Source organism: Panulirus ornatus, chromosome 4 (genome assembly GCF_036320965.1).
Source record: "Panulirus ornatus isolate Po-2019 chromosome 4, ASM3632096v1, whole genome shotgun sequence".
Lineage (NCBI taxonomy): Eukaryota > Metazoa > Arthropoda > Malacostraca > Decapoda > Palinuridae > Panulirus > Panulirus ornatus.
The window spans coordinates 67,672,537-67,688,216 of NC_092227.1; the positions used below are offsets into that span (position 1 = coordinate 67,672,537).

At 39.7% G+C, this 15,680-nt stretch overlaps 1 protein-coding gene across 6 annotated transcripts in view; it reads left to right on the forward strand.

The window, feature by feature from the left end:
- Positions 1-2,009: 2,009 nt before the first annotated feature.
- Positions 2,010-15,680, forward strand: part of LOC139766996 (uncharacterized) — a 43,791-nt gene continuing 30,120 nt past the window's right edge. For 2 of the 6 annotated variants that reach the window (XM_071696023.1, XM_071696024.1), the window contains exons 1-2: positions 2,162-2,355; positions 12,388-12,580. In XM_071696023.1, coding sequence (XP_071552124.1) covers positions 2,288-2,355; positions 12,388-12,580 — 261 coding nt within the window. In that variant the 5' untranslated portion in view covers positions 2,162-2,287. The other 4 variants (XM_071696027.1, XM_071696026.1, XM_071696025.1 and 1 more) reach the window with 4 other exon arrangements.

The window sequence follows — 15,680 nt, forward strand, 5'->3', positions numbered from 1 at the left end:
ATCTGCCGTCTAATTTTTCTATGCCGGACTCTTGTCTAGTGAACTGTAAATAACATGTTTGATGTTTCCAGTTCTAACGTTGGCCAAAGACTAATATATTCATAGTCTTTGAACGTTAGCAAGTATGACTGATAAGACGTAGCCAATCGAATTAATATTGTTTCACTGTTCCTCATTAAAGTGTTCAATGCACAGTACCCATTAATCAGCGGTAAAGGAAAGGCGTATCAAATCTGTGGTGTGGTCATTATGTTGTTTAATCTGAACAACTATCAAACGATATTTGGCCGAGTAATTTATTTCTAGTCTAATCTAAGAGCTGCAGGCAAAAGTTGGTGGGTCAATTAGGGCTGATTAATTTGCTTGTTTTAGCAAAACTCTTTGCCTAGCTGGGGCACAGGTGCATAGTGAGGATGTATGTACTCAAGAAATTATCCTTAACACCCGAAGATGTTAAATAATTGCCGGTTGCTGGATGTAGCTTAAAACTGACGATGGAAGCTGACAGGCCTAATTAAGCCACCTTCCCCATCCCCCCCACCCCAAAAAATAGCTTCAATTTGAGGACTTTCTTTAATAGCTGTGGTTAATTCTATCAATAAAGCAAAATAAAGTTAAATAAACTACTCGGCAAAATACCATCAAAGCCGCCGATGGCCAATAGTAAAAATAACCACAGCGTAAATAAAAATGTCAGTTCGTTATGGAGTTACGCCATTAATAGTTTTATTTTTCAAATCTGTCATTCACTGTCTACTCTCACATACAGGTAAGAGTTTTAGACAAGTTATCAACTGATCTTTTCAGTGAAAATAAATACACCATATTACCAACCGTCAGTCAGTTAAAACTAGAAATTAACTTGGGTACAAGTCTTTCAGTGATTAACAATAAATTCTATTTCGTAATAAAAACTACAGATTTATGTAGGTTGTAGATTAAGGTAAGGTACATTCATACGGAGTAGATTTTGATACTATTATCAGGTTTTGTTTCCACACCAACAGCAGCCAAACTACTGCTATAGTGCCCAACTTTTCGACCAGCTTAAGTCACACTTTACGGAGTGTCTACAAGTTAACTTCTTCGTCCACAAAATGACTATTGCTTCTCTTAATATCTTGTGAACTTAAAGAACTTGATTTTTGAAATCTTAACATTAAAATTTGGAAATTTTATCTTTTTTATAGGTAAGACAATAAAAGCAACCGAATCCCTAAAGCCAGGCCTTCTCATTAACGATATATATATATATATATATATATATATATATATATATATATATATATATATATATATATATATATATATATATGTTATCGATCAACCTCTAAAGGTGGATGAACACCTAGGTGGAACGACTGCCATAACCTGAAGTAGAACCTATGCGTCACGGTCTGGAACGCTTACCAATATACCATGCTTTTCTGTTTTAGCTCATCAGCAACATGACTTCAACTTGTGTGGCAGGGGCTTGAAAAGTATCATAATATCTGAGGTGATAGAAGGAAAGAAAAGGGGTCATCTTAAGATTCACTCCCCCCCCCCTTAATAACAACGCTTTCTGGGCCAAGTTAGATATGATAATTATGTTACGTTACGATACAAATCCCACCTAATCCTCTTTAACCTATCCTCGTTAAACCTTTTGGAAAAAAGTGTTTACTCTAGCTTCACCGCTTTATTCTAGTTAATCGTTTTACTTTAAGAAGCGTTAATCAAAGTGTTCCAGTCATTTACGACAAAAATATGAAATTCGGAAGGGTGGCTCTTCATTGTCTAGACCTACTAAGTTTCCTATGAAAAAAAAAATGCAAATTCAGTCTTATCTCTTCTGATAACATTCAAGGACTTTACATGAGCAATTTGTTTTGGGGGGTACTGAATGATCTGTTTAATTCTAGGCTTTAACTGTTTTTAGAGTAAACAGTTATGGGTGTACAGGAAAATATTTTGAAGGGAGACGGGCAAAACATGCAAGTTTGACAGACTATAGTCCTTGACCATAAGGCAGATGTGATAACATGCCATACGTATGCATATAATATTTCTAGAACGTCATAGTAAGAAGTTAGAAATTCTCATATACATAGAATCCTACAAATTTATTTGTCATTCCAATGTTTTTCTGAACGTCAAACGGAAAGCGCCATGTTTGTATTCTTGCCCTGGTGCTTCCGCCATGTTGGTCTTCAGAGTTTGTGCTATTAGCAAACTTTGATTGATGAAATGAGTACTCATTAACATTATATGGTCTACCTCGATAACAAAATTACTTACAATAATTATGCCTTCTTGTGCGGCAATATATTGTCGTAGTCAAGCTGGTAAAGGTAGTGGGAAGACGTTCCATCGGTGAGTTGGTAAACATTGGGGTCAGGCTGATGACACTGACCCCAGGCAGAATCCTCCTCTGATCTGAAGTTCTCAACAATAAAGTGGTTTGCGTGTTTAACATTGTTTTTCCCCATAATACTCTACATTGGTTTCGTATTTTTCGATCTACAGATCATTGTTTATCAATTTGTTTTACTGCGGAAGTTAATGTGATTCGATGATAAACATGTTTTGTAAGCATTGTTTAGCACCCAGTTGTATTACTTGGCAATATATAGTTACAGATGGGTCAGACGGCACTAAGCAGATTTTATTTCATTTCATTGTGCCACTGTGGTATTGGGTTTATCATCAGATCCAGTTTATTTACAAGTTTCGTGGTTGTAGTTTAGACTGGTTATTTTGCCGACCAAACGGTATCAGTCATGCTGATTTACCAACTGTATTTTTCTTTTTGTCCTCTTCATATCTGGTTTTAATGGATTTCCCGCGGAAAAAAAGACTTTTAGATTTATGGCAAATACCATCAATGTTAATTATGATGAGCAAAACTTTAATTTTGAATGCACTAAGTCCACTGGAGTTACAGGAGATCCCTTATCTGTTGCTGGCTCCATGTCCACGCAGTGTTAGGTTAAAATAGTGTCAAACCAAGCATCATTACCTAACAACCAGTCAACCTCCAACCCTAGCCTTCCTCAACATTATACAAAGATTGCCTTAGAGAAAATAATTGAGTTGAGAAAATAACATAGGGTCCTTTTATGCCAACTAGTCAGCAAAATAACCTCTGTATCATTTTTGTTGAGGTAGGTTAAGTTCAATTCATGACTACATACCTGGGAAAGCTGATTAGTTTAACAGTTTTAACACAACACTTTCCTGCACTTCAAGATGACAACAGGCAAGAGCTATATAGAGACATTCATTGGACTTAATGAAATTTAACTTCATCTTTTCACTCATCAGAATCGGTCCAGGTACTGGCGGGTCCCCTTCTGTTAATAGGCCCTCAGGCCTCTGACATCAGATCTGTATCATTCTGGTGCTGGGCTGTGCACATGCCTCATCTGGTGATGCTAGTATCGGCTTCACAGTTATATTTTGTTGACTTGTCTAACCACAGCTTGTTCAAACACCTTTCAATGTCCAACACACTAGGAATGTTGACTGTGCCCGTTGGTAGATTTTTCAGGGGTTTGCACTTTTGTGTACAAAAGCAAATTTTCTAATGAAGCTTATTGCGCACTTTGAATATTTTTATGTTGGTGACCCCTTTTTATTGCTGTTTTTCACTTCTGTTAAAGTCTGTCACATCTGCATCTTTATCATATATTCTAGTTGTCACCTCTGTATCATATATCCTGATTACAATCTGAGGCATTTCAGTCATGTCATCCCTCAACTGATGGTTTTCATGTGTGGATAACTCCAGATATCTCAGTTGATCCTTGTATATCAAATCTTTAAAACCTTTTTAAGTTTTGTTGCCCTTCTTTCTATGTTTTTCATGGTATTCATGTGTTTTTTCCAAGTGTGATGCCCAGACCTGGCTAGCAAACTTTGAGTGTGGTCTTAATAAAGCCATAGATAATAGCAGAGAGCTGTCTTCATAACCAGGTGCATATCCAGGATTCAATTACAAACTTGCCAAGATAATTATGAAAAGTTAAAAAAGAGAGTGTTATGTCAGAACACATTGTATCTTATAGAACTGAGCACTATGAAATAATTGGATATTCATTTTAAACAACAATATATGTTAAATTATCATAGAATAAATACACCCATTGTAGAGAAATGTTTATAGGATTCTGGTAACCAGATTGGATTGAAATTAGATCTATGGTATTTGATAACATATAATAGGTGATAGAAGTAATCAAGAGAATTATGTTCAATGAAACAGTATGCTTCTGCAGGCAGAGAAATTTGGTATTATTACTGTATATCATTAAGGGGGGGTGGTGAAATGGACATTTATGGCATTTGGTCACTAGTATAAATAACTGAAACAGTTGAAATTCACATACATAAATTTTTCCTTTTGAGGGATTGATAGGGTTAGAACAGTTGTAAAAGTATAGTAAATTGGAATTATTATGGATACTGTGTAGCTCAAGGGAGGGGTAATCACACCCGTCCCCCTTCCTCTGGGTATGCCCCTGCTCATGATGGAGTTAGCTTTGTTTATTTTCACGAACATATTGCTCTTGAAAGTTAGCTTCTCCTCTGTGATGACTCCATTATTCCTTCCCTTTATGGATCACTTTTATGTCTTGGTTATCAGTTCCTATGGAGTATTTTCTTATTACTAGACAAGTCCTGCATACTCCCATCGCTCTAAACTCAAGTGGATGGAACTGTAACAGAGTTGTCAGTCCAAGTAACTTTATTATTGATAGCCTGTTGCATGATTTCATAATCCTCTTCTTTTGCATCATACATAAACTTCATTGCACATCTTCACATATTCAGGGAGGGTGTTGAAATGGTTTGGTCACATGGAGAGAATGAGTGAGGAAAGATTGACCAAGAGGATATACGTGTCGGAGGTGGAGGGAACGAGGAGAAGAGGGAGACCAAATTGGAGGTGGAAAGATGGAGTGAAAAAGATTTTGTGTGATCGGGGCCTGAACATGCAGGAGGGTGAAAGGAGGGCAAGGAATAGAGTGAATTGGATCGATGTGGTATACCGGGGTTGACGTGCTGTCAGTGGATTGAATCAAGGCATGTGAAGCGTCTGGGGTAAACCATGGAAAGCTGTGTGGGTATGTATATTTGCGTGTGTGGACGTATGTATATACATGTGTATGGGGGTGGGTTGGGCCATTTCTTTCGTCTGTTTCCTTGCGCTACCTCGCAAACGCGGGAGACAGCGACAAAGCAAAAAAAAACAAAAAAAAAAATATATATATATATATATATATATATATATATATATATATATATATATATATATATATATATATATATATGGATCAGGTGTTTGCTTTGAAGAATGTATGTGAGAAATACTTAGAAAAGCAAATGGATTTGTATGTAGCATTTATGGATCTGGAGAAGGCATATGATAGAGTTGATAGAGATGCTCTGTGGAAGGTATTAAGAATATATGGTGTGGGAGGCAAGTTGTTAGAAGCAGTGAAAAGTTTTTATCGAGGATGTAAGGCATGTGTACGTGTAGGAAGAGAGGAAAGTGATTGGTTCTCAGTGAATGTAGGTTTGCGGCAGGGGTGTGTGATGTCTCCAGTGGTTGTTTAATTTGTTTATGGATGGGGTTGTAAGGGAGGTAAATGCAAGAGTCTGGAAAGAGGGGCAAGTATGAAGTCTGTTGGGGATGAGAGAGCTTGGGAAGTGAGTCAGTTGTTGTTCGCTGATGATACAGCGCTGGTGGCTGATTCATGTGAGAAACTGCAGAAGCTGGTGACTGAGTTTGGTAAAGTGTGTGGAAGAAGAAAGTTAAGAGTAAATGTGAATAAGAGCAAGGTTATTAGGTACAGTAGGGTTGAGGGTCAAGTCAATTGGGAGGTGAGTTTGAATGGAGCAAAACTGGAGGAAGTGAAGTGTTTTAGATATCTGGGAGTGGATCTGTCAGCGGATGGAACCATGGAAGCGGAAGTGGATCATAGGGTGGGGGAGGGGGCGAAAATCTTGGGAGCCTTGAAGAATGTGTGGAAGTCGAGAACATTATCTCGGAAAGCAAAAATGGGTATGTTTGAAGGAATAGTGGTTCCAACAATGTTGTATGGTTGCGAGGCGTGGGCTATGGATAGAGTTGTGCGCAGGAGGATGGATGTGCTGGAAATGAGATGTTTGAGGACAATGTGTGGTGTGAGGTGGTTTGATCGAGTAAGTAACGTAAGGGTAAGAGAGATGTGTGGAAATAAAAAGAGCGTGGTTGAGAGAGCAGAAGAGGGTGTTTTGAAATGGTTTGGGCACATGGAGAGAATGAGTGAGGAAAGATTGACCAAGAGGATATATGTGTCGGAGGTGGAGGGAACGAGGAGAAGAGGGAGACCAAATTGGAGGTGGAAAGATGGAGTGAAAAAGATTTTGTGTGATCGGGGCCTGAACATGCAGGAGGGTGAAAGGAGGGCAAGGAATAGAGTGAATTGGAGCGATGTGGTATACAGGGGTTGACGTGCTGTCAGTGGATTGAATCAAGGCATGTGAAGCGTCTGGGGTAAACCATGGAAAGCTGTGTAGGTATGTATATTTGCGTGTGTGGACGTGTGTATGTACGTGTGTATGGGGGTTGGGCCATTTCTTTCGTCTGTTTCCTCGCGCTACCTCGCAAACGCGGGAGACAGCGACAAAGTATAAAAAAAAAAAAAAAAAAAAAAAATCATTAAGGGGGGGTGGTGAAATGGACATTTATGGCATTTGGTCACTAGTATAAATAACTGAAACAGTTGAAATTCACATACATAAATTTTTCCTTTTGAGGGATTGATAGGGTTAGAACAGTTGTAAAAGTATAGTAAATTGGAATTATTATGGATACTGTGTAGCTCAAGGGAGGGGTAATCACACCCGTCCCCCTTCCTCTGGGTATGCCCCTGCTCATGATGGAGTTAGCTTTGTTTATTTTCACGAACATATTGCTCTTGAAAGTTAGCTTCTCCTCTGTGATGACTCCATTATTCCTTCCCTTTATGGATCACTTTTATGTCTTGGTTATCAGTTCCTATGGAGTATTTTCTTATTACTAGACAAGTCCTGCATACTCCCATCGCTCTAAACTCAAGTGGATGGAACTGTAACAGAGTTGTCAGTCCAAGTAACTTTATTATTGATAGCCTGTTGCATGATTTCATAATCCTCTTCTTTTGCATCATACATAAACTTCATTGCACATCTTCACATATTCAGGGAGGGTGTTGAAATGGTTTGGTCACATGGAGAGAATGAGTGAGGAAAGATTGACCAAGAGGATATACGTGTCGGAGGTGGAGGGAACGAGGAGAAGAGGGAGACCAAATTGGAGGTGGAAAGATGGAGTGAAAAAGATTTTGTGTGATCGGGGCCTGAACATGCAGGAGGGTGAAAGGAGGGCAAGGAATAGAGTGAATTGGATCGATGTGGTATACCGGGGTTGACGTGCTGTCAGTGGATTGAATCAAGGCATGTGAAGCGTCTGGGGTAAACCATGGAAAGCTGTGTGGGTATGTATATTTGCGTGTGTGGACGTATGTATATACATGTGTATGGGGGTGGGTTGGGCCATTTCTTTCGTCTGTTTCCTTGCGCTACCTCGCAAACGCGGGAGACAGCGACAAAGCAAAAAAAAACAAAAAAAAAAAAAAATATATATATATATATATATATATATGTATATATATATATATATATATATATATATATATATATATATATATATATATATATATATGGATCAGGTGTTTGCTTTGAAGAATGTATGTGAGAAATACTTAGAAAAGCAAATGGATTTGTATGTAGCATTTATGGATCTGGAGAAGGCATATGATAGAGTTGATAGAGATGCTCTGTGGAAGGTATTAAGAATATATGGTGTGGGAGGCAAGTTGTTAGAAGCAGTGAAAAGTTTTTATCGAGGATGTAAGGCATGTGTACGTGTAGGAAGAGAGGAAAGTGATTGGTTCTCAGTGAATGTAGGTTTGCGGCAGGGGTGTGTGATGTCTCTGTGGTTGTTTAATTTGTTTATGGATGGGGTTGTAAGGGAGGTGAATGCAAGAGTTTTGGAAAGAGGGGCAAGTATGAAGTCTGTTGGGGATGAGAGAGCTTGGGAAGTGAGTCAGTTGTTGTTCGCTGATGATACAGCGCTGGTGGCTGATTCATGTGAGAAACTGCAGAAGCTGGTGACTGAGTTTGGTAAAGTGTGTGAAAGAAGAAAGTTAAGAGTAAATGTGAATAAGAGCAAGGTTATTAGGTACAGTAGGGTTGAGGGTCAAGTCAATTGGGAGGTAAGTTTGAATGGAGCAAAACTGGAGGAAGTAAAGTGTTTTAGATATCTGGGAGTGGATCTGGCAGCGGATGGAACCATGGAAGCGGAAGTGGATCATAGGGTGGGGGAGGGGGCGAAAATCCTGGGAGCCTTGAAGAATGTGTGGAAGTCGAGAACATTATCTCGGAAAGCAAAAATGGGTATGTTTGAAGGAATAGTGGTTCCAACAATGTTGTATGGTTGCGAGGCGTGGGCTATGGATAGAGTTGTGCGCAGGAGGATGGATGTGCTGGAAATGAGATGTTTGAGGACAATGTGTTGGGTGAGGTGGTTTGATCAAGTAAGTAACGTAAGGGTAAGAGAGATGTGTGGAAATAAAAAGAGCGTGGTTGAGAGAGCAGAAGAGGGTGTTTTGAAATGGTTTGGGCACATGGAGAGAATGAGTGAGGAAAGATTGACCAAGAGGATATATGTGTCGGAGGTGGAGGGAACAAGGAGAAGTGGGAGACCAAATTGGAGGTGGAAAGATGGAGTGAAAAAGATTTTGTGTGATCGGGGCCTGAACATGCAGGAGGGTGAAAGGAGGGCAAGGAATAGAGTGAATTGGATCGATGTGGTATACCGGGGTTGACGTGCTGTCAGTGGATTGAATCAGGGCATGTGAAGCGTCTGGGGTAAACCATGGAAAGCTGTGTAGGTATGTATGTTTGCGTGTGTGGACGTATGTATATACATGTGTATGGTGGTGGGTTGGGCCATTTCTTTCGTCTGTTTCCTTGCGCTACCTCGCAAACGTGGGAGACCGGCAAAAAAAAAAAATAAAAATATATTATTATATTATTTTTTTATTATACTTTGTCGCTGTCTCCCGCGTTTGCGAGGTAGCGCCAGGAAACAGACGAAAGAAATGGCCCAACCCCCCCCCCCCCATACACATGTATATACATACGTCCACACACGCAAATATACATACCTACACAGCTTTCCATGGTTTACCCCAGACGCTTCACATGCCTTGATTCAATCCACTGACAGCACGTCAACCCCGGTATACCACATCGCTCCAATTCACTCTATTTCTTGCCCTCCTTTCACCCTCCTGCATGTTCAGGCCCCGATCACACAAAATCTTTTTCACTCCATCTTTCCACCTCCAATTTGGTCTCCCTCTTCTCCTCGTTCCCTCCACCTCCGACACATATTTCCTCTTGGTCAATCTTTCCTCACTCATTCTCTCCATGTGCCCAAACCACTTCAAAACACCTTCTTCTGCTCTCTCAACCACGCTCTTTTTATTTCCACACATCTCTCTTACCCTTACGTTACTCACTCGATCAAACCACTTCACACCACACATTGTCCTCAAACATCTCATTTCCAGCACATCCATCCTCCTGCGCACAACTCTATCCATAGCCCACGCCTCGCAACCATACAACATTGTTGGAACCACTATTCCTTCAAACATACCCATTTTTGCTTTCCGAGATAATGTTCTCGACTTCCACACATTCTTCAAGGCCCCCAGAATTTTCGCCCCCTCCCCCACCCTGTGATCCACTTCCGCTTCCATGGTTCCATCCGCTGACAGATCCACTCCCAGATATCTAAAACACTTCACTTCCTCCAGTTTTTCTCCATTCAAACTCACCTCCCAATTGACTTGACCCTCAACCCTACTGTACCTAATAACCTTGCTCTTATTCACATTTACTCTTAACTTTCTTCTTCCACACACTTTACCAGACTCAGTCACCAGCTTCTGCAGTTTCTCACATGAATCAGCCACCAGCGCTGTATCATCAGCGAACAACAACTGACTCACTTCCCAAGCTCTCTCATCCCCAACAGACTTCATACTTGCCCCTCTTTCCAAAACTCTTGCATTTACCTCCCTAACAACCCCATCCATAAACAAATTAAACAACCATGGAGACATCACACACCCCTGCCGCAAACCTACATTCACTGAGAACCAATCACTTTCCTCTCTTCCTACACGTACACATGCCTTACATCCTCGATAAAAACTTTTCACTGCTTCTAACAACTTGCCTCCCACACCATATATTCTTAATACCTTCCACAGAACATCTCTATCAACTCTATCATATGCCTTCTCCAGATCCATAAATGCTACATACAAATCCATTTGCTTTTCTAAGTATTTCTCACATACATTCTTCAAATATATATATATATATATATATATATATTTTTTTTTTTTTTTTTTTTCAAACTATTCGCCATTTCCCGCATTAGCGAGGTAGCGTTAAGAACAGAGGACTGGGCCTTTTTCGGAATATCCTCACCTGGCCCCCTCTGTTCCTTCTTTTGGAAAATTAAAAAAAAAAAAAATATATATATATATATTCTTTCTTTTTCTTTCATACTATTCGCCATTTCCCGCATTAGCGAGGTAGTGCTAAGAACAGAGGACTGGGCCTTTGAGGAATATCCTCACCTGGCCCCCTTCTCTATATATTATTTATTTATTTTATTTTGCTTTGTCTCTGTCTCCCGTGTTAGTGAGACAGCGCAAGGAAACAGACGAAAGAATGGCCCAACCCACCCACATATACATGTATATACATACACATCCACACATGCAAATATACATACCTAAACATCTCAGCATATACATATATATACACACAGAGACATATACATATATACATGTGTACATAATTCATATGGTCTGCCTTTATTCATTCCCATCACCACCCCGCCACACATGAAATAACAACCCCCACCCCATGTGCGCGAGGTAGTGCTAGGAAAAGACAACAAAGGCCACATTCATTCACACTCAGTCTCTAGCTGGCATGTGATAATGCACCAAAACCACAGCTCCCCTTCCACATCCAGGCCCCACAGAACTTTGCATGGTTTACCCCAGGCGCTTCATATGCCCTGGTTCAATCCATTGACAGCATGTATATATATACATTTAACAGAGAGGATTGGGCCAAGCACTGATCCTTGTGGGATCTTGCTCAGGACATCCCAACACTATGATGTTTCTCCCTTTCGAATCACTCTTTGCTTCCTATTACACAAGAATTCCTCAGTCCATTCCAGTATGGGGGTCACTATTTTCATAATATCTAAGCTTACCAACTGTCTGTATTGTACATTATCAGAGGCCTTTTACAGAGTCACAGCAATGTACATCAATATAACCTCCTGCTTCTGATACTTCAATCCACCTGCCTTGTACTTTCAGTAATTGTAGGAACATTGATCTATCACTGATAAATCCACACTGCTGATAACTGAGATTCAAGTATGTATTGCTAATTTGTATTTTAGCTGGGTAGTAAGTCTACATAAGGAAGCTGGGCATCCCTGCCCTTTGCCTGACTGTGGGAGCTGGGGTCATGTATTCCTGCAAAATGTGCCTACTTTTTTGCACTTCATTCATCATATGTAAATAAAATTGGAATTGATGGTAATGGATTCATAGACAGAGAGAATTATTTTTGTGGTGTAGATTTCTTGTTTTCCTAAATACAACTCCATTACAAACAAACTCCACTAGAAACACATTTTGCCCTCACCTTATTTTCATTGTTTGCTATGTAAATAAGATTAGAATAATGGTAATGGATCAGATTTCTTGTTTTCCCTAAAACAACTTCACTACAAGCACATTTGGGCATCACCTTATTTTTCATTTTCTACCACTTTTTTGAATGTATGCATAGTTCAGTTTCTCCAGCCTTACAGTAAATCATCACTTACTTGTATAACAATAACAGTTTTTCAGTCTTTTTCAAATATATGCACTGCTCAGTTTCCCAGCTTTGCAATAAATCATCATGCACTTGTATAACAAGAACAGTTTTTCAGTCTGTAGATTCAATTAGAAATATTTTTATTTGTAATAATGATGATTAAGAAACACTTATATAAGTGGAGAAGCTCATATTTCATTTTTTCACACTGGTCATGGGTTGAGGATGTGTATTAAGTGACTTTGAAAAGTTCTGTTTGTACCTGATCCACCCCATGGAATTGGTGATAGATAGATAGGTGGATGGATTGATAGATTTTGTGTCAGGGTTTTGATAGAAATTAAGGATTTTTGCTTTAGGTAAGGCATTATTTTATCTTTCTAGATTTCCCCCTAACGGTGGTGATCGACAAAAATGGATTATGATCACATGCAGGGAAAATTGGGTCCCAAGCAGGAGATCAGTATTGTGTTCTGATCATTTTGAAGAACAGTGGTTTGACAGAACAGGCCAAACAACAAGGCTAAGAATGGGTGCTATCCCAACAAAAGGCATATCTTCTCCACAGCAGAGTGAGGTAATCATTCCCTTTAGGCAGAACATGAACATCAATTATTTTCATTTAGAATTTAGTTGAGATTTTTTCTCTTTTTATTGAGTCACATGTACTTCTGCTTTACAAAACTAATGCTTTATATGTTCGACATTTTTTCAGCAAACACACCCCCCCTTTCTTGTAATGCATTTTCTAAACAGTGAAACAAGAAGAAGCCAAGCAAGGAATGCTTATCCTCCTCATAGAGTATTTGAATATGTGTGGATGTAATCAAGATGAGAAGAGAGGATACTAGTATGTTTTAGAAAGAAACCTGGATGTTCTGGCTTTGAGTGAAACAAAGCTCAAGGGTAAAGAGGAAGAATGGTGTGGAAATGTCTTGGAAGTAAAGTCAGGGGGTTGGTGAGAACAAGAGCTAAGGGGAGAGTAGCACTGCTGAAGCAAGAGTTGTAGGAGTGTATAAGGAAGTAATTCTTAGATTGATGTGGTTAAAGTTGAAATTGGATAGCAAGAGATGGGTGATTTTGAGTGTTTATGGACCTGGCCATGAGAAGGAAGAACAAGAGAGGCAAGTGATTTAGGAGCAGCTGAATTAGTGTGTCAGCAGTTTTAATGTAAGAGACCGAGCATTGGTGATGGGTGCTTTAAATGTAATAAGGCAGTAGAAGGTATAATTGGGGCACGTGGGATACTGTGTTATGAATGGAAATGGTGAACAGCTTGCGAAATTGTATGCTGAAAAAGGGCTCAAGATTGGTAATACCTGGTTTAAAAAGAGGGATATACACAAGTAAATGTGTGTGAATAGGAGAGATGGTTGAGAAGTATTATTAGATTACATGTTGATTGATAGGCATGTAAAAAGAGAGACTTCTAGGTGTAAATGTGCTGAGAGAGGCAGCTGGTGGGATGTTTGATCAATATCTTGTGCAGTTGAGGGTGAAAATTTGTAGAGCTTTTTGAAAAAGAGGAGACCGTTTTGGGGAGAAGGGAGTGGTAAGAGAAAGTAAGCTTAGAAAAGAGATGTGTGAAGAAGCACCAGGAGAGATTAAGTGTAAAATGGCAAAAGATGAGAATGAATAAAGTAAGGGTAGTGGATGAGGAATGGGAGGTATTTAGGGAAGCAGTGCTGGCATGTGCAAGAAATGTATGTGGCATGGGAAAGGTTGGAGGTGGGCAGATTAGAAATGGTAGTGAGTGGAGGGATGAACAAGTAAAGTTGCTAGTGAAAGAGAAAAGAGAGGCATTTCAGTAGTACTTACAGGGAAATTTGAATGTTTTGGAAGGAGGTAAATAATGTGCAAAATACAAGGGAACAAATGGGAACATCAGTGAAGGGTGCAAAAGGGGAAGTGATAACAGGTAGTGATGAAGTAAGGAGGAGAAAGTATTTTGAAGGACCATTAAATGTGTTTGATGATAGAGTGGCAGATGTTGGGTATTTAGGTCGGGATGGTATGCAAAGAGAGACGGTTATGAAGAATGGTTTGGTGAAGAGGGGAGAGGGGTGAAAGCCTTGCTTAATATGAAATGTGGCAAGACAGCTGGAGTGGATGGTATTGTAGTTTAATTTATGAAGAAAGGGGATGACTGTGTTGTTGATTGGTTGGTAAGAATTTTCAGTGTATGTATGGATCATGGTGAGGTGCCTGAGGAATAGCAGAGTGCATGTATAGTGTCACTGTATAAAGGCAAAGGGGATAAAAGTAATAGTTCAAACTACAGAGGTATAAGTAAATGAGTATACCTGGTAAGTTGTATGGGAGGTTATTGATTGAGAGGGTAAAGGCACTTCCAGACCATTGGACAGGAGGAGTGGTGTGGTTTCAGAAGTGATAAAGGATATGTGGATCAGGTGATTGCTTTAAAGAATGTTTGAGAGAAATACATAGAGAAATAGATGGATTTGTATGTGGCATTTATGGATCTGGAAAAGGGATATGATAGGGATGATAGAGATGCTTAATGGAAGGAGAAAAGCTGGTAGAAGCAGTGAGAAGATTTTATTAAAAGTGTAAGGCTTGTGTACCAATGGGAAGAGAGGAGTGTGAATGGCTGGTCAATGGGCTGGGGGTGTGATGTCATCGTGGTCGGTCAGATTATTTATTGATGAGGTGGTGAGGGAGGTGAATGCGAGAGTCTTGGAGAAAGGGTCAAATTTGCAGTCTGTGGGGGATGAGAGGGCCTGATAAGTGTCAGTTGTTTGCTGATATACAGCACTGTTGGTAGATTCAAGTGAGAAACTACTGAAGATGTTGAATGAGTGGAAGATTGTGTGAAAGGAGAAAGTTGAAAGTGAATGTGAATAAAAGCAAGGTTATAAAGTTTAGTAGGGTTGAGACAGGTTAGTTCGGGTGTGGGCATAGATGGAAAAAATTGAAGGAAATGAAGCATTTTAGATATATGGGAGTGGACATGGCTGCAAATGGAACCATAGAAGCAAATGTGAGTCATAGGGTGGGGGAAGTGTTCGAAGGTTTTAGGAGTGCTGAAGAATGTGTGGAAAGAGAAAACGTTATCTGGGAGGGCAAAAATGGGTATGTTTAAAGGAAAAGTAGCCCCAACAATATTATATGGATGCGAGGCATGGGCTGTAGGTAAGGCTATGTGGAGGAGGATAGATTTGTTAGAAATAAAATGCCTGTGGACGGTATGTGGTGTGAGGTGGTTTGAATGAGTAAGAAGTGAAAGGGTAAGAGATATGTGTGGAAATAAAAAGAGTGTGGTTGAGAGAGCAGAAGGTATGCTGAAATGGTTTAGAAATATGGAGAGAATGAATGAGGGAAGGTTGACAAAGAGGATATATTTGTCAGAAGTGGAGCGAACAAGGAGAATAGAGAGACCAAATTGGAGATGGAAGGATAGAGTTGCAAAGTTGTTGAATGATTGAGGCTTGAACATACTGGAGGATGAAAGGCATGGAAGGGATAAAGTGAATTGGAATGATGTGGTATGCTGGGGTCGACAGTGCTGTCATTGGACTGAACCAGAGCATTTGAAGTGTCCTGGATAAACCATGGAAAGGTCTATAGGACCTGGTTGCAGATGGGGAGCTGTGGCTTCGTTGTATTACACATGATAGCTAGAGAATGTATGTGAGCGGACATGATTTCTATTCATA